Below are 20,812 nucleotides of genomic sequence, written 5' to 3' on the forward strand. Positions count from 1 at the left end.
GTGGGAAACCGTGCCGTGAGCACTGGGAGAGGCCGGCGGGGCGGATTCCCGTGGGATGCTCCCGACGTGCGCCGCCCCACAGAGCCCGGTGCGCTCGGTGCCGCCGTTTCCCGGCGGGAACCGGGATGTGGAGAGGGGCAACTCCAGCTCGGAGAGACCCTCCTGGCTCCCCCTCCGCGGCAGCCGTGCCACACGTGAGGAGCATCCTTGTTCCCGAGGCGGGGCCGGGTGGGATCCCCCCGGCGGGCTCCGATCCCCCCAGGTGCGCTCCGACCCCTCGGGGTCACCCAGAGGGATGGGCAGCGCCAGTGTCCCCTGGGCCAGGACACCCCGGGGCTGTGTCCGGACTGCGAGTGTCCCCTGCCAGGACAAGGTGACAATGGGTGACCTCAGGTGCTCGAGGCCACCTCGCCTGGCAGCGCAGCTGTTCCCGGTCCCCTCGCAGGACGCGGGTGGCCCCGGCAGGGTGCGGTGTCCCTGAGCACGGGGTTTTTGAGGTGCAGGATGGGAGCGACCCTCGGGCAGCGGGACCGTCCCTACCACAGCCCCCAAACCAGCCAGGGGTGAGTGTCCCATTCTCTCCCCTTTTCCCCCCAAACCCGTCGCGGCCGGGCTGGGAGCGTGGCCGGGAGGCTCCGGTGGCCCTGGGGCTCTGTTCGGGCCCGGGGAGGGTCACTGGGGACGTCACGGAGGGGCTGCACAGAGCACCAGGGGTCTCCGCCTGCCGGCCCCGCTGGGGCTGCGGGGGGCATGTGCCGGGGGTGCCCGGCTCCGGGGCGCCCGTGGGGATGTGTTGGGGGTCCCCCGGGGCCGGGCCGGGCTCCAGCCGGTCCCCCCGGCGTGTCCCCAGATCCCGGGGCCGGGCTCCCTCCCGCGGGACCCCCCGCGGTAACCCCAGCCCCGTTCCCGGGGCCGCCCCGCGCCGCTGACGCTGGGAGGCGTGTCTCTTCCAAGCCCCACCCCTCCGTGACGGGAAGGGGCGTGTCCAGGCGCGGGGCCGCCCCCGGCGCGGCGCGAGGCCACGTGTGCGCGCGGGCGGCCTTTGCCGACGTGTCCCTGGCGCCGCGCGCCCCGGAAGTCCCGCCCCCTCCCGCGCGCCGGGCCGGGCGGGGCCGCGAGGGTCGTGACGTCACCCGCGGCGCTCCGCAATTGGCCGAGGCGCGGGGGGGCGGGGCGGCGCGCGCGGCGGGAGCTGCCGCCCGTTGGCCGCCGGCCGCGCGCGGGGGCGGGGTCTCGCGGAGGCCTCGCCCCCCTCGGCCCAGGCCCCGCCCCGCGGTCCCTTCCGCGCTCGCCCCGGGCCCCGCTGCGCTCCCGCCGCCCGCGCCCGGCCCGGCTCGACCCGGCCCCTCCGCCCGCCCGGCCCCGCCATGGCCTCCGCGGCCAACCCCGGCCAGGGCGGCTCCGCGCCGCCGCCCGTCGTGCAGCGCGGCATCGTCAAGATGGTAAGGGCTGTGCCCGCCGCTTCCCGCACCGACCCCGCGGCTCGCCAGGGACCGGGGACCCCCATCTCCCGCAGACTTCTCCGGTGCCCGGGACCCCGCTCCGTTCTCCCTCCTTTCCCGGTAACCGGGAGCCTGTCCGCTGCCTGGCTGGTTCCCGAGGTCCTCCAGCCCCGGTGCAGCCCCTCCGGTGCCCCCGGGCCCCTGCCCGTGGCAGTTGCTGACCCGTTACCGCCCGCAGCCCGGGGACGCCTCGTTACACCCCGGCGTCCCCCTGCAGGCCGGGTCCCCCACGCCGCCCCGGCACCGGGCACTGCACGCTGCCGCCGTCCCGGTGCTGGGATGGGGCAGGAAGAGTTTTGGGTCCCGGGGCCGGACCCGGTGGTCTCGTTCCCCAGCCGGCCTCGGAGGCCCGAGGGGTTGCGGAGCAGCGGCCGCGCGGGGCCACCGGCAGCGGGGCCGTCCCGGGGCTGCCGCACGTGCTCCGCTCGCTGCCCTGCCCGGGCCGGCCCCGCGGGGCGGAGCGGAGCTGCGGGACGGGAGCCCCGAGCCCCGGTCCGTACGGCACGGAGCGCAGGGATGAGATCTCCCGGCCCCTCCGGGGTCCCCGGGAAGGGTCCTCCAGTGCCCTGTGCCAGGTTCCCACGTGCGCCGCCAGCGGGGCCCGGGAGAGCGAAGGTCGGCTTCAGTCCCGGGCGCCGTGTCCCCATCCCGTGTCCCTTCCTGGTGCCTTTCCCGCCTCGGCCCGTTCCTTGCCGGGTCTCCAAACCCCCCAGATTTCTGTGCCCGAGTCCAGGTGGATCTGAGGGTCTCGGCTGAACCCTTCACCCACTGCTGCCTTGGGAGTCAGACCTTTCCCGGGGTGTCGCTGCAGCCTGGAGCCTGTGGCAGTGCTGGGGCCAGGGCTGGGAGCACATCCCAGGGGCTGGGGATGGATCCTGGAGGTCTGGGGACACATGACAGGGTTCTAGAGATGAATCCCAGAAGTCTGAGGATAGACACTGGAGGTCTGTGGTCAGACACTGGGGTTTGGGGACACCAGAGGTCCGGTCTGGCCCCATCCCCATCCTGTGTGTCACTGATGACGAGGGGATCTGCTGCTGCTTCCCTGCCCTGTCTCCTGCCCACCCTGCCAGGTTTTGGGATGCTCAGGAAAACCCTCACCTGGCTGCTTGCCTGACTCCATTCACGGAGTGTGGATCCACAGCAGGATTTTGGGGTCTGCTGGCTGGGGGGCGGCTGTGCCTGGCAGTGTCCTGTGCTCCACACCCCAGGATGTGCTCTGAGGGCCTTCTCCAGGCCAGCAAGCCCAAAATTCCCCTGGGAGAGGGGGGTCCCTGGCTCTCTGTGGTGCTGCCGGAGCAGTGCCCGGGCTGGTGCCAGCCACGTGCTCTGCTGTGGTTCCTGTCACAGCTTTGAGGTTTTTGGGGCTTTTTGTGCCTTCCTGTTGCAATCAGTGTGCCTCACTGAAATCACAGTAAGACTACAGGCCTGAGGAGCAGGATGGGGATGAAGAGCAGGAATTTTCCTCCTGCTCCTGTCAGGATTTTTAATCCTTTGTGCCCCACGGGGGCAGCTCTGGATTCTGGATGTGCCCATGGGGTTCTGGTGCTCCGGAGCCACCTGGGCAGCACGAGTTGAGTCTGTGCACCCGGTGTGCCTGTGCCATGTCCATGTCATTTCCTGGCCGCATCAAGCCTAGTTTAAGCCCAAATTTCTGTGATGGAGCCCTCAGTGGGACAGATGGGGCCTGGAGTGACTTTTGCTGGCAGTGACACCGGGGTGTTGGAGCAGTGTCCCGATCCCATTGTCATCACTGACTGGTTCCTGGAGCAGTTCCCCAGCTGGTGACAGGGACACGGGTGGGTGACAGGGCGTGTGGCCACTCCATGGGCAGGGACAGGGCGGCAGGGATCTGGAGCTGGGATGGGATGTCCCCTCAAAGCACGGCATTGACCCCAGAACATGGAGCAGCTCCACCAAGGATCCCACCCCGGGATCCAGGACTCATGCTGGGGATTGAACAGAGCAGCTCCAGCATCCCCTGGCCTCCTCCTGCCCTATAAATTAAAGATTAAGGTTAATTACAGCCATGAAACCTCTAAGTCCTTAAGCACAGAGTGCTGAGCCTTTGCTGAGATTGCTCCAGGTGCAGCTCGGGCTGCAATTCCCCGTGCCTCCTGCAACATTCCAGGCTCCTCTGTGGCTCCAGGTGGTGGGGGGCAGCAGAACGGGGTGCAGGGGGCACACAGACCCTGGGGTGGGCTCGGTTGGGCTTGTTCCAGAGGGATTCAGTGTCCTGGGCATGGGCTGGCTGAGGGTATGGAACAGAACTGGAGGGGTTTGGGATCCCTGTGAGCATCCGTGGGGATTTGGGGTGGCGGGGAGCCAGGGCAGGTGCTGGAACCCACCCCTGAGTCTGGATCCAGGGAGCAGGGACTGGGGACAGATCCTTGGGAGCAGGGAGATTGTCAGGAGCAGGGAGATCCCCGGGAACAGGGAGATCCCCAGCACGCTCCAACTGCTGGCCCGGAGCCTGGCCCTGCTGCTGGGACTGTGCTGTGACTGGGGATGTGGGGGCTGGAGGTGTGAGGGAGCCCTGGGAGAGGGGATTGCCTGGCACTGCCCAACTCGGAGCTCTCAGCAGCCAAAGCAGTGGTGGGACATGGCCCAGCTGGGCTCATCTGGAAAGCACCAGGAATAAAATCCCGATTTTCCAGCTCCTCCATGGTGTTCTGTGTGCACGGAGGTGACGCTGTGTCTGGATGTGCTGAGATCTAAGGGACCTCAGAGCCCCTCCAGTGCCACCCCTGCCATGGCAGGGACACCTCCCACTGTCCCAGGCTGCTCCCAGCCCCAGTGTCCAGCCTGGCCTTGGACACTGCCAGGGATCCAGGGGCAGCTGCTCTGCCAATTCCAGCCCAGGCAGGAATTCCCAGTTCCCAAGAGCCCATCCAGCCGTGCCCTGTGGCAGTGAGAAGCCATTCCCTGTGTCCTGTCCCTACAGGCCTTGTCCCCAGTCCCTCTGCAGCTCTCCTGGAGCCCCTTTGGGCCCTGGAATGTGCTGGAAGCTCTCCCTGGAGCTTCTCCTGTCCAGGTGAGCACCCCCAGCTCTCCCAGCCTGGATCCCTGGGAGCTGAGGGGCTCCAGCCCTGGAGCAGCTCCGGGCTCTGCTCTGGACTCTGTGCAGCAGCTCCAGGTGCTGCTGCTGTGTCCCCAGGGCTGGGGCAGCTCTGCAGGTGGGGCCTCACCTGGGCACAGCGACAGGCTCCCCCTCCCCTGTGGGATTTTGGCCACATCCTGAGTCTCCAGCAGGGACAGCTCCCGGCTCTCCCGGCCTGTGACCCTCAGCGGTTCCCTGGGAGCACGCCTGGAATTCTGCGTGTGCCCGCAGCATCTCCTCCCCGTGCTCGCCCCGGCGTGCCCGGGGGCCGCCCTCTGAGCTCTCCGTGTCCCCGCAGGTGCTGTCGGGCTGTGCCATCATCGTGCGGGGACAGCCCCGCGGGGGGCCCCCCCCGGAGCGCCAGATCAACCTCAGCAACATCCGCGCAGGGAACCTGGCCCGGCGGGCGGCCGCCAGCCAGCCCGACGCCAAGGACACCCCCGACGAGGTGGGTGCCGCCCTCGCACCCCCGGGGGACACAGCGGGGACACCCCCGGCCGGAGAGCTGGGGGGACAGGGTGGGACAGCCGGGAAAGGATCCACCGGCTCCAGCCCCCAGCGCGGGTTTGGGGGGAATTTTCTCCTCCTTTGCCCCTCTGCGCTTGGGATGGGGTCGGCACTGTGGGAGGCACAGGGAGTCCTTTGGGGCACACGGGGTAGTTTGGGACACGTGGGGTGGCCTTTTGGGGACGTGGGGTGGTTTGGGACCCGGGTGTTGGTTTGGGGCATATGGGACAGCTTGGGATACACGAGGGGATGATTTGGGGGACACGGGGGTGATTTGGGACACCAGGGATGGTTTGAGGCACACAGGGTCGCTGGTTTGGGGCGCAGGGATTAGTTTGGGGCACACGGAGGGGCTCAGGGGATTCGGGGATGGTTTGGGGCACGTGGAGAGGCTGTTGTGGGGCACAGGGGGTGGTTTGGGGCTCGGGGGATGGTTTAGGCCATATGGGACAGTTTGGGACAGATGAGGGGGTGGTTTGGAGCACATGGGAGGTGTTTTGGGTCTCGGGGGCTGGTTTGGGGCACACGGGGCGGTCCCGGAGCCGCTCCTCCCGCGGGCCGGGGGCGGCAGCAGCGGCGCTGGCAGATAATTGCTCTCCCCGGGGAGTTTTGTCTTCCAAACAGCTTCTAAATGTCACTCTTTGCCAAAGTGACGCCTGTCAGCTCCGCTAATTGTTTATGAGCAGCGTCATGTTCCCACCTCCGGCCGCGCTCCCGCCCACCCGCCGCGCTGGAGCGGGAACGGGCTCCGGGCATGGGCTGCTCCGGGAATGCCCTCCGGGAATGCCCTCCGCAGCCCTCTGTGCCCAGCGCGGGGCTGCCACAGCCCCATGCTCCCGGTCGGGCTCATCCCGCTCCCTTCCTGTCCCGGGAGTTCCCGGGAAGGAGCCCTCAGTGCACATCCATGGGAACTGGGGCTATCCTGGGAGCTTTCCTGGCCTCAGCTGGGTTTTGGGGAGCTGGAGAACCGCCCGGGATCCCTCCCTTTGCGAGGGTGCTTCTCCTGAGGAGTTGGTTCCTAGCGGAGCAGTGCTGAGGGAGCTCCCGGGGAATCGGGGGCTGTCCCCCACTGCCCGGGACCCTCCGGCTCATGGCACTTCCCCCCGGCAGCCCTGGGGCTTCCCGGCCCGGGAGTTCCTGCGGAAGAAGCTGATCGGGAAGGAGGTTTGCTTCACCGTGGAGTACAAGACCCCGCAGGGCCGGGAGTACGGCATGGTGTACCTGGGGAAAGGTGAGTGTGGGTGGTGTGTGTGGGGAAAGGTGGGGCTGGATGGTTTACCTGGGAAAAGCTCTGGATGATTTACCTGGGGAAAGGTGGGGCTGGATGGTTTACCTGGAAAAAGTGGGTCCTGGTGGTTTCTTTGGGAAAAGGTAGGTCTGGATGGTTTCCCTGGGGATAGGTAGGTCTGGAGGGGAGCATGAGGGGAGGTTTGGGGTGGGTTGGGATATGCTGTCAGCAGGAGGATGCCTGCCTGCTTTTCTGTCACTTTTCCTTGACTTTTCCGTGGCCCCCCAGCTTTGAGAGGGGAGTGGGGGGTGCCCAGGTTTCCTCAGCTGCAGCCCTGCTCTTCGTGCTCCAGGAGCTTTCCTGGGCTCAGCCTGGAATGTCTTAAGCACAAATCCAGTTGGAAAACCGTCTTTTGGGGAGGATGGAGTGAGAAAGCAGAAGGATGCATTCTCACTTTTCCATGGATTCCAAATTTTGGGAGAGGGGTAGTGCACGGTACTGATCCCAGGTCAGCCAGAGCTCATGGGCACAAAGAACAGGGCTGGGTGAATTCCCACGAGCTTTCCCTTTTCCATGATTTTTGTTGTTACAAATCTCTTGCTTGTCTGTGGCTGAGATCCCAAAAGGAATCTTCCCTGAGCATTCTGGGTGGGTTTTGGGGTTCCCCCTCAGCCACGGCCCTCTGGAGGCACCGGCTTTGTCCCTGCCGGGAATTCCTGTCCATGCCCTCGGGGTTCAAGGGCTGAGATCAGGGCAGAGTGGGTTCCAGGGAAGCTCCCAGTACCCAGCTGATCTGCAGAGCCTCCCTGTTCCAGGGCCAGGAGATGCTCCCTGTGGAGCTGGATGTTTGGGATATCAGTAGGATGTGGTCAGGCTTGAATGCAGCACCCAGTGCTGCAAACCCATGGAAAGAGGGAAGGAGCGGGCACAGGGAAGTGGCTTGGGAAGGAGCTCAGCACCTGCTGAATTTTGGGGGAAGTCCCTAGGGAGCTCTGAAGGGTCTGGGTGGTTTGGGTGCCCTCAGCTGTTTTCCATGTGGGAATGGGCTGGAAAGGGGGGTGGGTGTGCTCCAGGTATGTTCCTTGCGTCACTTGGAGCCTTTCCTGGCATTCCTGTGGCACTCAGGACCATTCCATGGCACTCAGAGCCTTTCCCAGAGCAGGACTCACCCAGCTGGAGTTGCTGACATCCCAGGCTGATCCTGAGGCTGCTCCCAACGCCGATCCCGAGGCTGGCAGGATGGAGCACTGGGCTCTTCCTGGAGGGACAGTTGAGGGGGGCCCAGGATGGGGGGCAGAGACTCCCTGTGTCTCCAGGCTCTGAAGGTCCGGGGCACGGCTGGAGAGCCGGGGATGCCACTGGCTCCAGATCCCAGAGGTTCAACAGAGCATCCCTGGCTCCCCGGGAAGGCTGGAGCTGCCTCCCTGGAGGTTTCTGGGCTCAGCTGGATGTGGCTGGGGCAGGCAGTGCCAGCCTCTCGCTGCTTCCAGGCCATCCCAGAGCTGAATTCCCATTGCTGCTCCATCCTGGCACATCCCAGGGGGAACACGAGACCCCCAGACTGCTGGAAAGGGGAGTGGGACCCTCGGTGCTGCCAGGCCCCACAGACCCCTGCGTGTCAAAGCTACCTCTGTAATTTTGGACAATGCCCTCTGGCACAGGGTGGGATTTTGGGATGTCCTGGTTAGGGCCAGGATCTGGGTTGATGATCCCTGTGGGTCCCTTCCCACTCGGGATATTCCATGACACATTTCTGAGCTCCCAGTGTGCTGAGGGAAGCCCTTTGGGATGGGGATCCCCTCCTGCAGAGAGAAGGGTTGGAATCAGAATCATTTTGGTTGGGAAAGACGCCCGAAATCCGAGATCGTGGAATCCAATGTTGGATTTGAACCTTTGATTTGGGGAGCTGCTGCTCTGCTCTGCCCCTGAGCCCCCCTCCAGCCTGGGCCATCCCAGGGCCAGTGTGAAGGGAATAAAGCTGGGAGGGGTTTGGATGTTGGCTCCGGCCTGGGCCTCTCCCGGTGCCGTCCCCATCCCTGCTCCAGCCCAGCCTGGAACAGCGCGGGCGGGAGAAATGAGGCAGAAAATGTTTCCTGATGAAGTTTGTCAGGGTTTAAACACCGTTAATGTGGGAACGCTGTGACAGATTCCCTGCCAGCCCTGCAGCAGCTGCCGGCAGCTCCTGGATGGAGAGGGATGGGGAGTGGGGAGCTCTGTGCAGAGGGATGGGGACAGGCTGGATCCATGGGGTGAGGGACTGCCAGGCCAAGTGCCAGGTGCTGTCCTGGGCTCAGCCCAAGCCCCTGGAGCGCTCCAGGCTGGGGCAGAGGGGCTGGAAAGCTGGGAAAGGCCCAGGGCGCCCAGAGCGGCAGGAGGCCGATGGGCCCTGGGCTGTGGCACCCCAGGGTGGGCACGGCCCCAGGGCAGGGACTGTCCCCTGTGCTGGCCCTGCTGAGGGACCCCCTGGAATCCTGGGGGCAGCTCTGGAGAGCCCTGGAGGGGCTGGAGTGTGTGCAGGGAACGGAGCTGGGAAGGGTCTGGAGCCCCAGGAGGGGCTGAGGGAGCTGGGAAAGGGGCTGAGCCTGGAGAAAAGGGGGAGCAGGGGGGACCCTGTGGCCCTGCACAAGTCCCTGCCAGGAGGGGACAGCCGGGGGGTCGGGCTGTGCTGCCAGGGAACAGGGACAGGAGGAGAGGGAATGGCCTCAGGCTGGGCCAGGGGAGCCTCAGGGTGGACAGCAGCAGGAATTTCCCCATGGAAAGGGTGCTCAGGCCTTGGCAGGGGCTGCCCAGGGAGTCCAGGCTGGTGACAGTGGTGTCCTCAAGAGGGCCCTGGGGTTGTTTGAGCACTGCTTACCTGGGATCGCTGGGAATGCTGCCCTATTCCTGTGTCCCTCTCACCCTCCTGCTCCTCTCCTGTCTCACAGACACCAGTGGTGAGAACATTGCCGAGTCCCTGGTGGCTGAAGGATTGGCTTCCCGGCGAGAGGGGATCCGAGCCAACAAGTACGTGCACAGCTCCCACCCCCATCCAAATCTCCATCCCAATCCCGATCCCCATCCCAGGCTCGTGCTCCTGAGCTGTTGGATCCCTGGGCTCCAGGGGACCCAGGCCCTGCTCCTGGGCTCCCGAGGTGCCCACATTCCACAGGCATGCCTGGGATGTCCTGTGGGCTGTGGAGGGGCTGGGCAGAGGCAGCCTCCTCTCGTGGCGAGGCTCCGGAGATGTGTCCAGAGGCTGTGGAGCAGGGACTCTCCTGAGCCTCTGAAGTCACACCAGACGTGGGGTTGAATCCCTTTAAGTCCCACTGGAGAGGAGGTGCTGGGATGTTCCTGGTGCTGGATCTGGCTGGGCAATCTCTGTGCCAGCAGAGCTGAGGCTTTTCCTGCGCTCTCTAACATCCCAGGGCATGGGAGAGGCCCGGCCTGGGCTGTGCATCCATAGGGACAGGGATCCCATTCCAGAGGTGCAGGACAGTCCCAGAGCCGGGTCAGCCTCGTTGATGGGGTCATGGAATGGTTTGGAGGGAGGGGAAGGACCTCGGAGCCCCCTCCAGTGTCCCCCCTGCCATGGCAGGGACACCTCCCACTGTCCCAGGCTGCTCCCAGCCCCAGTGTCCAGCCTGGCCTGGGACACTGCCGGGGATCCAGGGGCAGCCACAGCTGCTCTGGGCACCCTGTTGTGTATCCCTGCATTGGTTGTGCCAGGGCTGGGCGGGGATTGTGGTCGCTTTGGTGGCCCTTCAGTGGCCACCTGTGTGTGCAGCGCTGAGATGATCCATGGATTCACATAGAACGTGCCTTTCCTGCTCTCCCAAACTTTCCCTCATGGTGCACAAAGCAGCCTCTGGAAGGGTTCCTGGGCTCACCCTCCCTGATCCATGGGAGGAGGCTCTTCCAGCCGTATTCCTGCTGGAATACTGGTGGGAGCAGCCCATCAGTTTCGTGGGGCTGGGAATGAGCAGAGCGCTGAGGCAGCCCCAGAAGTGCCCAGGAGAGGGAGATTCTTGGGAATGAGCCCCGGCTTGTCCCGCAGCCCGGAGCAGAGCCGGCTGGCCGAGCTGGAGGAGCAGGCCCGCAGTGCCAAGAAGGGCATGTGGAGCGAGGGCTCGGGCTCCCACACCGTGCGGGACCTCAAGTACACCCTGGAGAACCCTCGGCACTTCGTGGACTCCCTGCACCAGAAGCCTGTCAATGGTAAGGTGGCCTCGTGTCCCTGTGTCCCCCGTGTCTGTGTCTCCCTCTCCCCGTCCCGTGTCCCCTCTGTCCCCCTGCCCCCTGTCCCCTGTATCCCTGTGTCCCGTTCCAGCGGGATGAACTCCGGTGTCCCTCCGCAGCCATCATCGAGCACGTGCGGGACGGCAGCGTGGTGAGAGCCCTGCTTCTGCCTGACTTCTACCTGGTCACTGTCATGCTCTCAGGGATCAAGGTGAGCCTCTTCCCTCTGCCGGATTCCCTCTGCCAGATTCCTGCTGCCCAATTCCTGCTGCCCAGTTTCCACTGCCCAATTCCTTCCTTGTCCAAGCTCCTTGGCACTTGCTGCTCTCTAGGTCCCAGGGCCACAGCAGGGAGGGACTGAGGGACATCCTTGTCAGCTGTTGGACCTGCAGTACCAGGCTGGGAGAAGCCCAGTGGGATGGGGACAGGTGTGGCTTGGCTGGGGCTGTCGGACACCCTGGTCAGGATTCTGGTGGGAGTTTATGGAATCCCGGGATCCTTGAGGCTGGAAAAGCCCTCCCAGCCCATCCAGTCCCAGCTGTGCCCAATGCTCAACTTGTCACCAGCCCAGAACACTCATTGCAACCTCCAGGAATTCCTTAAACTCCCTGGGCAGCCACTTCCAATGTCTGATCACTCTTCCCATGAAGAAATTCCTGCTGATGTCTAGGTTCAAGGAACCACAGACTGATTTGGGTGGGAAGGGACCTCAGAGCCCCTCCAGTGCCACCCCTGCCATGGCAGGGACACCTCCCACTGTCCCAGGCTGCTCCCAGCCCCAGTGTCCAGCCTGGCCTTGGACACTGCCAGGGATCCAGGGGCAGCCACAGCTGCTCTGCCAATTCCAGCCCAGCCAGGAATTCCCAGTTCCCAAGATCCCATCCAGCCGTGCCCTGTGGCAGTGGGAAGCCATTCCCTGTGTCCTGTCCCTCCAGGCCTTGTCCCCAGTCCCTCTGCAGCTCTCCTGGAGCCCCTTCAGGTCCTGGAATGTGCTGGAAGCTCTCCCTGGATCCTTCTCCTCTCCAGGTTGGACACTCCCAGCTCTCCCAGCCTGGATCCCTGGGAGCTGAGGGTCTCCAGTCCTGGAGCAGCTCTGGGGCCTCCTCTGGACTCTTTGCAGCAGCTCCCTGTCCAAGGGTCCCCTGGGCTGGAGCTGGTCCCTCTTTCCCAGGGCAGTCAGAGAGCTCAGTCCTTACACAAATTCCCCAATTTCAACCCCCAAAACACCCCTGGCGCCGGGGAATGGGGGCAGCCTCCTCCCCAGGGGGTTTTCCCACCCTCTCCCCGAGGGTTCGGGGCCCATCCCGGTCCCTGAGTGTCCCCGTGTCCCGCAGTGTCCCACGTTCAAGCGCGAGGCTGACTCGGAGGTGCCGGAGCCGTTCGCGGCTGAAGCCAAATTCTTCACGGAGTCCCGTCTGCTGCAGAGGGATGTGCAGATCGTCCTGGAGAGCTGCCACAACCAGAACATCCTGGGCACCATCCTGCACCCGGCAAGTGGCACTGGCGACACTCCAGGGGGTCACAGGGGGCTCCCAGAAGTGGAACTGGGAGTTGTGGTGGATTTGGGAGATCCTTGTCTGCCCCGGTCTGTGTGAGGAGTGTAGAGGCCAGGGGTGTCACTGGGAATTTTGGGCTCTTTCCTGGTGGATTTGGGAGATCCCGGTCTGTATGAGGAGGCCAGAGCCTGGGGCTGTCACTGGGATTTGTGACCTCTTTCCCAGTGGATTTGGGAGATCCTGGTCCATGTGAGGAGGGCAGAGCCCAGGGGTGTCACTGGGATTTTTGGGCTCTTTCCTGATGGTTTTGGGAGATCCTGGTCCACGTGAGGAGGGCAGAGCTCGGAGGTGTCACTGGTGGGGTCTCCAGTGGCACTGGGAGCTCAGGGGGACATTGAAGGGGCTGTGCAGGTCCCCCCAGCAGGGACAGGGCCTGGGGGGACTCTGCTGACCCTGGGGAATCCTGCTGACCTTGGGGAGACCCTGCTGACCCCGGGCCCTCTCCTGCTCCCCACAGAACGGGAACATCACGGAGCTGCTGCTGAAGGAGGGCTTTGCCCGCTGTGTGGATTGGTCCATCGCCGTCTACACCCGTGGCGCCGACAAACTGCGCGCGGCCGAGAGGTGGGCAGGGATCCCAGTGCTCCCACTGATGCTGCTGGTCCCAGCTGTTCCCAGTACTCCCAGCTGATCCCACTGATCCTAGCTGATCCCAGTGCTCCCACTGTTCCCAGCTGCATCCATGGGGTGCCCAGAGCGACTCCAGCCCCATGTAGTTCATCCAGGGTGGAATTGATGGGATCTCCCCTCCATCTCTCCCGGGGGCTCAGCTGGGAGTCCCCCCCACCCCAGGTGGCAGGTCTGGGTGTCCCAGCCCCGGTGTCCCACTGTCCCCACCCCGCCAGGTTTGCCAAGGAGCGCAAGCTGAGGATCTGGAGGGATTACGTGGCCCCCACGGCAAACCTGGACCAGAAGGACAAACAGTTTGTGGCCAAGGTGAGCGGGGCTGGGAAGGGACCTTTTGGGACCAGGGGCACAGGATGGGGAGCCCAGCTCCCAGCCTGGCCTCTCCATGGGTTTAGACAAAGCCCAGAGGGGTTTTCCTGGGCTGGAACCCAGCCAAGGATCCCAGGGCACTCTGGGGTCACCAGCAGGGTTGGGGTGGGAAGAGGTGCCAGGAGAAGGGAAGGAGGCCTGAGAGAGGGGCCTTGGTTTGTGGGCATGGGCTGGGGCTGTGCTGGCACCTCGCTCTGGGCACAGGGATGGGCTGGCAGCTCCAGGGATTGATTCCTGATCCTCCCAGGGGAATGGCTGCCCTATGGATTGATTCCCAGTGTTCCCAGGGGAATGGCTGCCCCATGGATTGATTCCAAATGTTCCCAGGGGAATGGCTGCCCCATGGATTGGTATCCACTGCTCCCAAAGGTTGGAGATGCTGCTGAGCCCTTCTCCCGGTGGGTGCTGGTGTGTTCCCTGCCCATGGAAATCTCTGCCCCGGTGCAGGAGGGAGGTGAAGCTGCATGGGATGATTCTGGGTGGGATGCAGGAGCTGCGGGATCCAGGCAGGATCCGGGCAGGATCTGTGGGATCAGCCCCACTAGATGGAGCTGCCGCCTCGCCCAGGCAGCAGCCGTGGCTCTGGCGCTGCTGGAATTTCCCTGGGAATGGGCAGCAGCCACGTTTCTTGGAAAGTCGGCCTGGTCCCTGTGCAGGGTCGCATCCTGCCCTGGGGAGTCCTTCCTGCTGCTCCGGTCCTGCTGGGATAGGCCAGATGCTCCTGGGGAAATGCAGGAATGGGATCGAGCCTGGCACATCCTAGGGAAATGCAGGAATGGGATCGAGCCTGGCAGCTCCTGGGGAAAAGCAGGAATGGGATCGAGCCTGGCAGACCCTGGGGGGCTCCTGGGTGCCGGGAGCAGAGATGGAAAAGCTCTGGGGCTGCTGGGACAGCCAGGAGCTCCTGTAGCTGCTTCAGCCTCATCCATGTGAAGCTGGTCCCTGTGGCACTGTCAGCTTGTGGCCGCTGGGATGAGGTTGGGAATGGCTCCTGTGCTTGCTCTGGTGACTGGTACAGCAGCAGAGGTCCCCAAAACCTCCCCAAAGCAGGAAGAGTTTGCTGGGCATTCCCTGTGGGAGCAGTGCAGGCACATCGGGCTCAGAGGGGCTCCAGGAGGATGGAATTGAGAGCCCATCCCTCAGGATGAGGCCGTAGCTGTCCCCTCCCCGTGGTGGTGACAAATGCCACCTGAGCAGGTGTCCCGTGGGCACGGCAGGGCCGTGTGCCGGCGCTGGAACGCCGGGAAGCGCCGCTGGCAGCGGCTGCCACGGGAGCTGTGCCAGGAGCTGTGCCAGGAGCAGTGCCAGGGCCGTCAGTCACGCTCTGCTCAGCTGCTGGAGGGGGCGGCTGGATGCTCCCGGCACTTCTAAAATGCCGTGATTTTGTGGGATAGCCGCAGGCGGGGCCCACCCCAATCTCTGCAAAGGGGTGTCCGGGGTGGCTTTGGGATTAGCAGCATCTCCACCCCATCCCCCAGGAGCAGTGGGGATCCAGCTTTCCCCTGGGAGTGGTGGGGGATTGAGCCAGTGGAGTGGGATCCCCTTGGGCTGGGGAGCAGGGTTTATAGGATGCCTCGAATTCCCTGGCTCTGCAGGGTCACCCAGGCTGGGAGTGCTCTCGGAAGGATCTGCATTCCCTGGGAGCCCCCACAGGCAGCAAACACCACGTCCTGCTTTTTTGGGGAGGAGGCGTGGAATTTCTCCTCCTGTTGGGTCGATCCGGCTCTTTGCACAGGGCTCTGGAATTTGGCCCGTGGCCGCCGCAGCCCCTCCCGCATTCTGGTGTCACTTCAGGGGCTTTTTCTTTATTTTTTTCCGCTCGCCCAGAATTGCAAGCGACAGGGAGAATCAGGACAGATGCCCACACGGCTGCGGTTCCAGCGCCGGTCCCGCAGCTGGGCACGTGCCCGGTGTCCCCGGGGCTCGGTCCGTGCCGGTGGCGGGGCCGGGGCCGCGGGCACGGAGCGAGTGGGCAGGGACGGCGCCGGAGCCGCCTCCGTGCTCGGCTCAACGGGGCTCGTTCGCAGCGGCAGAGCTGACGCAGGAGCTGCTGGAGGGGGCTGCGAGGGAAGGGGGAGGAGGAGGAGGAAGATCCCAACCTGCCTTTGCACCGTTGATCAACCGCGGCAAATGGGCTCCGGCTAATTTTGGCTGCGGCTGCCGGCGCTGGGGGCGCGGGGCTGGGCTCGGGGAGCAGGGGAGGCTTGGCCTCGATTGTGGGTTCGGCGCTTGTGAGCGGCGAGGAGAAAAGCAGAGGAAGGGAAATGTCAGAGGGGCTGGAGGCTCTCTCCCGAAATCCCTACGTCAGCTTGTCTGGGAGCAGCGGGATTTGGGACACGCTGCGGAGCCGTGCAGGCATTAGGCTGGGAGCCATCCTCTGCAGGGGGGGCTGCGTCAGCCCGCTCCCGGCTCCCCCTGCATCGGCCTCGGGGGCTCCCTGCGCTGCCCCCGGGCCACGTCCCGGCCCTGCTTCCCCTCCTGCTGTGCTCCGGCAAATGGGGCTGTGCCCCGCCTGGATCCTTTGATCCTGGATTCTATTCCCTTTGCTGGGAGCCGTGCTCGTGGCCAGAGCTCAGTGGGATGTGCCAGAGCCGAGCCCGGGAGTTGCTCCCGAGCTGAGCTGAGCAACAGACCCTGCCCAAACCCCTCTGAAGGACATTTTTGGGATGGGGGGACACTCAACCAGCGCTCTCCTGGTGCTGGGCTCTTGCTCCCCAAATGCCACCATCTGTGTTGGAGTGCAGGAGGTCACCCTCAGCTTTGGGGATGCTCCTTGTGCATCCCAGGAGTGGATGCTGTCCCGGGACAGGGATGCTGTCCTAGGAGCACAGCAGTCAGGAGCTTTGGGAGCTGGGACAGGCCCCCATGGTCCCCAGGCATGGGGATCCTTGTCTCGCCCAGCTCCCAGGGAAACCATCCCTAAAGGTGGAATCCCTGGCACCCCAATGTCCCATCCCAGCACCCCGAGGTCACCTCCCAGCACCCCAGTGTCACATTCCAGCACCCCGAGGTCCCTGGATTGGATCATAGCCATGTGGCTGCTCTGTGTCTGTCCATGCCTGTTCCCATGGATTGGGATCAGCATTTGGAATCAGCTGCGCTTTTCGGGCACGCCCAGGGTTTGTGGGTGCCAGACCCCCAAAAGTTGAAATTCCTGGTCCTCAGAGGAAGAGCTGCTTCCCTCCTTCTCTGGCTAGAGCAGCTGGGCTGGTGCTGGCCCCAGGTCCATGCCAGCCCTGCCCGGGGCAGCCAGACTGGGAAGTTTTGTGTCCTGTACTGGTCCCAGTTCTGCCCTGCCTTGTGTGCCCCCAGTACTGGGGACAAGCAAAGCCTGGGGTGGAAAATTGGAGGCTTTGTTGGGATCAGCTCTTGCAGTGAGGGAAAAAAAAATTCTTCCTGATAAATGTGGACAAGGGCTGTGAGCTCCGTGCCTGGGAGTGGTGATGGGATGGGGGTGACCAGGGTGGCCGGAGCCACAGGGACATTCCCAGGCTGCCCTCCCTGCTCCCAGCCCCGGGGACGTGGGAAGCAGCAGCCAGAGCGTGCTGGCTCTGCAAGAAACAGCTGCAGAGCTTTAAAAAAATAATCCTTCCAATCCTGTTATCAAAGGGCCTCTTGCAGGCAGGAGAAGCCACAATAAATATTGGATAAGGGAAGTGGACGTGGCGGGCTGGGCACGTGGGAGGGACAAATGCCCTGGCCCTGGGGCAGTGCTGAGTCCTTGTTCTGCAGCACTGTCACCGTGTCACCCCCCATGACCCTCCTGCCCTCCCTGAGGCTCCAGCAGGAGGAGGGAGCGGCTGCCCTGGGAGGGTGGGGATCTGGTGTCACCCTGCTCTGTCCTGCCTGGGACCGGCTTCCCGTGGGAGCCCTGACTCCAGGTGCTGTGTCCCTTGTCCTGGTGTGTCCCATGTCCTGGTGTGTCCCTTGTCCTGTATCCCATGTCCTATCGTATCTCATGTCCTGTATCCCATGTTCTGCTGTATCCCTTGTCCTGCTGTGTCCCATGTCCTGTATCACGTCCTGTCATACCCCATGTCCTGTATCCTCCCATGTCCTGCTCTGTCCCATGTCCTGGATCCTTTGTCCTGCTGTGTCCCATGTCCTCTAGTATCCCACATCCTGCTGTGTCCCTTGTCCCAGTGTCCCGTATCCTACTGCATCCTGTGTCCTGCAGGGACTCTTTGCAATTGGGTCAGGGTCCTGCAGAGACCCTGGAGGTCCCTCTTGGCTCCTGCTGCCACCTGGCTCTGTCCTGCCTGGGAGACACAATGTCCCTGCTCCCGGTGCTGTGTCCTGCTGCATTCTGTATTCTGCTGCATCTTGTGTCCTACATCTGTGTCCTGCTGCATGTCCTGCTGCATCCTGTCATCTGCTCCATCCGTGTCCTGCTGCATCCCGTGTCCTGCTGCATCCTACATCTGGACATCCTACTGATGTCCTACATCCTGTATCCTGTGTCTTGCTACATCCATGTGCTGTTGCATACTGTGTCCTGCTACATCCCATATCCTGCTACATCCATGTGCTGCTACATCCCATACCTGCTGCATCCCGTTTCCTACATCCCATATCCTGTTGCATCCCATATCCTGCCGCCTCCTGTGTCCTGCATCCCCTCGCAGCCAGCTCATCCCAGTGCAGGCTCCCGTGAGTTGGGAAGGAAGGGGCGCTGCGGGGCTGGAGGGGCCCAGCTCGGCCCCGCTGCTGCTCCCACATGGATCCGGGCTGTGCTGGGGGTCGGAGTGCCCGCGGCTGCTGGAATGCCGGGAGCTGCTGAAGCGCCGGGAGCCGCTGGCCGGCTGCTGCCTCCTGCCAGGGAACAAATGAGATGTGACCGCTGCTCCCGCGGCTCCCGCGGCTCCCAGGGAAGCATGTGCTGGATGTGTAATGGAGCGCGGGATCTGCCCCCGGAGCTGACCCGCAGCGGCCCTGGCTGCGGCAGCTCCGCTTCGCATCCCGCTTTTCCCAAGTCTTGGGCGGGAGGAAGGAGAGAGACCGCTTCTTCCTCGCCCCTGGATGCCCTGGAGCGTGAGATTGGATTACTCCACTTGGCAGGCGCACGGCTTTGGGCTGCTCCTGCCGAGGAAAAATGCAGGAGCTGGGAGCCGGGAGAGGCCGGGGCCGCGTGTTGGGATGTTCCCGAGGGCTTTGCTTTGCCCTGGCGATCCTCGGTGTCTGCTCGAATCTGAATTCCTTAAATCCTGCTCTCCCTCCAGCCCAGCATGCTGGGAGGGGTGGGTGTGATTGTCAGGCAAAAAGGGCTGGAGTGGGATCAGCTCCTGCCTTCCTCCACGGCTCCAGGGCCGTGGGGGATTCGGAGCATCGAGGATAAGCAGCAGTGGGAGCCCTTTGGACTGAGGGGACTGGGTTGTGCTGGGAGCAGGCAAGGGAAGGTCCCTGTCCTGCCAGTGGGTGAATGGGGAATGTTAAATCCCTGTGTCCTGAGCCCCACTGGGATCCTTATGCTCCCTCTGCCTGGAGCCAGGCTGGGAGTGCTGGGAGTGTCCAGCTTGGAGAGATGAAAGCTCCAGGGAGAGCTCAGAGCCCCTGCCAGGCCCGAAGGGGCTCCAGGAGAGCTGCAGAGGGACTGGGGACAAGGCCTGCAGGGACAGGACACAGGGAATGGCTTCCCATTGCCACAGGGATGGGATCTTGGGAAGGAATTCCTGGCTGGGCTGGAATTGCCAGAGCAGCTGTGGCTGCCCCTGGATCCCTGGTAGTGTCCAAGGCCAGGCTGGACACTGGGGCTGGGAGCAGCCTGGGACAGTGGGAGGTGTCCCTGCCATGGCAGGGGTAGCACTGGAGGGGCTCTGAGGTCCCTTCCCATGCAACTCATTCCAGGATTCCTTGACTTTATGATCCTGGTTCGTTTGCTCTCCTCCCCAAATATCATCTCTTGTCCAGTGTCCAGCTGGTACTCCTGTCCCTCTGGAATTGCCTCTGGAATGAAACCCAGGACTCACATGGGTGGCAGTGCCCTGCTGTGCCACATGTCACCATCCCAGGAGCCACATTCCTCTGGTGACCCCTGGGATGGGACTGGGGAGGGAAGCCAGGGTGGCAGAGCTGGTGGCACCTGGCCCTTGGTGTGCCCAGGTGTGCCCAGGTGCCCGCTGTCCCCACGCTCAGCTCTGTCTCTGTCCCCAGGTGATGCAGGTGCTCAACGCCGATGCCATCGTGGTGAAGCTCAACTCTGGGGACCACAAAACCATTCACCTGTCCAGCATCCGGCCACCACGGCTCGAGGGGGACATCGCCCAGGTGACACTGCGGGGACGGGGGACAGCGGGGGGACAGCGCCTGGGGACACTCGGGACAGGGAGGGGATGAGAAGGAGCTGGGCAGGAGGCCAGGATTGGCTCTCCGTGGATACCCCTCCCCGTGGGGCTCCTGCCCTTTCTGGGATGACCAAGCCTCCCACTCCCTCCTGTGGGAGCCCCATCCCATGGGATGCAGGCCTGGGCAGGGCTGGAAGGTGCCCTGGTGGCTGCAGGGAGATGGACCCGTCTGTCTTTCCCTGCCTCGGTTTCCCACTCTGCTCTGTGGGTGCTCCTGGCCGGTGGGTGTGAGGTGTTCCTCAGGGATGTGCTGTCCCTGCAGCCTCATGCCCCCACCCATGGGGCAGGCCCAGGGGGCTGCAGCACTGCTGGAGACGATTCCCAGTAGGTGAATTCTTGTGTTTTTCTTGCCCTGGGCCGTGGGGCTGGCTGGGGTCTGGGAGTGCTCCCCACATCCCAGAGGAGCAGTTGCTGTGTCCTCGGGCTCCAGGGGACATCGAGGCTGCCTCGTGACTGGTGCTGTCAGGCTCTGATGGGCTCTTGGCGGGCGCTGGAACGTCGGGAAGGGTTTGGAAGTGTTTGGAAGCCTCGCATTGTTCCCGCACAGTTTGGTCCCTGCTCGGTGTGTTTGAGGCTCTGTCAGGCCAAGCTCGTGGCAGGGACATGAAAGCAGCGCCAGGATGAGCCGGGGTCGGGCACAGGGAGCGCCCTTGACCCCGCACAGAGCTCCGGAGCTGTGCCCCAGAACGGCATGTGGCTCCCGTCCCTGCGGCACACGCTGAGCGCCCTTGGCCCTGCTCGGAGCTCTGGAGCTGCGCCAGGGTTGAGGGAGGATGAGGGATCAGTCCCTGTGTCACACACAGAGTGTCCCTGACTCCACTCAGAGCTCGGTGCTGTGCCAGAAAGCAGGATGAGTGACTGCGCCCTGTATCACAGAGTCTCCTTCGTCCCCTCACAGCTCCGGAGCTGCTCCAGGAGCTGGGATGAGGGGTTGGTTCCTCTGTTAGGCAGTCTTCTTGACCTTGCTCATAGCTTTGGAGCTGTTCCAGAAACTGGGATGAGGGATTGGTCCCTCTGTCACAGAGTCTCCTTCATCCCACTCAGAGCTCTGGGAAGCCAGGATGTGACTCCAGTCCCTGTGCCCCTTTGTGGCACAGCGTTGTGGGTGCAGGAGCCGGGCACTTCCCACTGCCTCCCTTGATCCGAGTCCAGCAGGGGCTCCTCAGGGCAGGGATTTATCCCTGAGCTGCTACTTTTCCCTCTTACTGCATTCCCTCTATGGCTGATGCGCTCAGAGCTGTGGGATCACAGAGCTCTTGAGACCTCTGGAGTGCCTGCCTTGTTCCTGGCACATCCCTCCCCCTCCTCCTCCTCCAGCACCTCTGGAGATGCCGGGAAGGCTCCTGGGAAGGCTCGTGCCTGTGCAC

At 63.9% G+C, this 20,812-nt stretch overlaps 1 protein-coding gene across 1 annotated transcript in view; it reads left to right on the forward strand.

The window, feature by feature from the left end:
• Positions 1-1,306: 1,306 nt before the first annotated feature.
• The window catches only part of SND1 (staphylococcal nuclease and tudor domain containing 1), a 68,658-nt gene continuing 49,152 nt past the window's right edge, over positions 1,307-20,812 (forward strand). Inside the window, exons 1-10 of the mRNA XM_066318957.1 lie at positions 1,307-1,442; positions 4,901-5,050; positions 6,220-6,340; positions 9,262-9,340; positions 10,371-10,531; positions 10,672-10,763; positions 11,887-12,042; positions 12,566-12,672; positions 12,954-13,044; positions 19,255-19,368. Coding sequence (XP_066175054.1) covers positions 1,368-1,442; positions 4,901-5,050; positions 6,220-6,340; positions 9,262-9,340; positions 10,371-10,531; positions 10,672-10,763; positions 11,887-12,042; positions 12,566-12,672; positions 12,954-13,044; positions 19,255-19,368 — 1,146 coding nt within the window. The 5' untranslated portion in view covers positions 1,307-1,367. The remainder of the gene's footprint in view (positions 1,443-4,900; positions 5,051-6,219; positions 6,341-9,261; positions 9,341-10,370; positions 10,532-10,671; positions 10,764-11,886; positions 12,043-12,565; positions 12,673-12,953; positions 13,045-19,254; positions 19,369-20,812) is intronic.

This window comes from Sylvia atricapilla, chromosome 5, assembly GCF_009819655.1.
Source record: "Sylvia atricapilla isolate bSylAtr1 chromosome 5, bSylAtr1.pri, whole genome shotgun sequence".
NCBI classification, from domain to species: Eukaryota; Metazoa; Chordata; class Aves; order Passeriformes; family Sylviidae; genus Sylvia; species Sylvia atricapilla.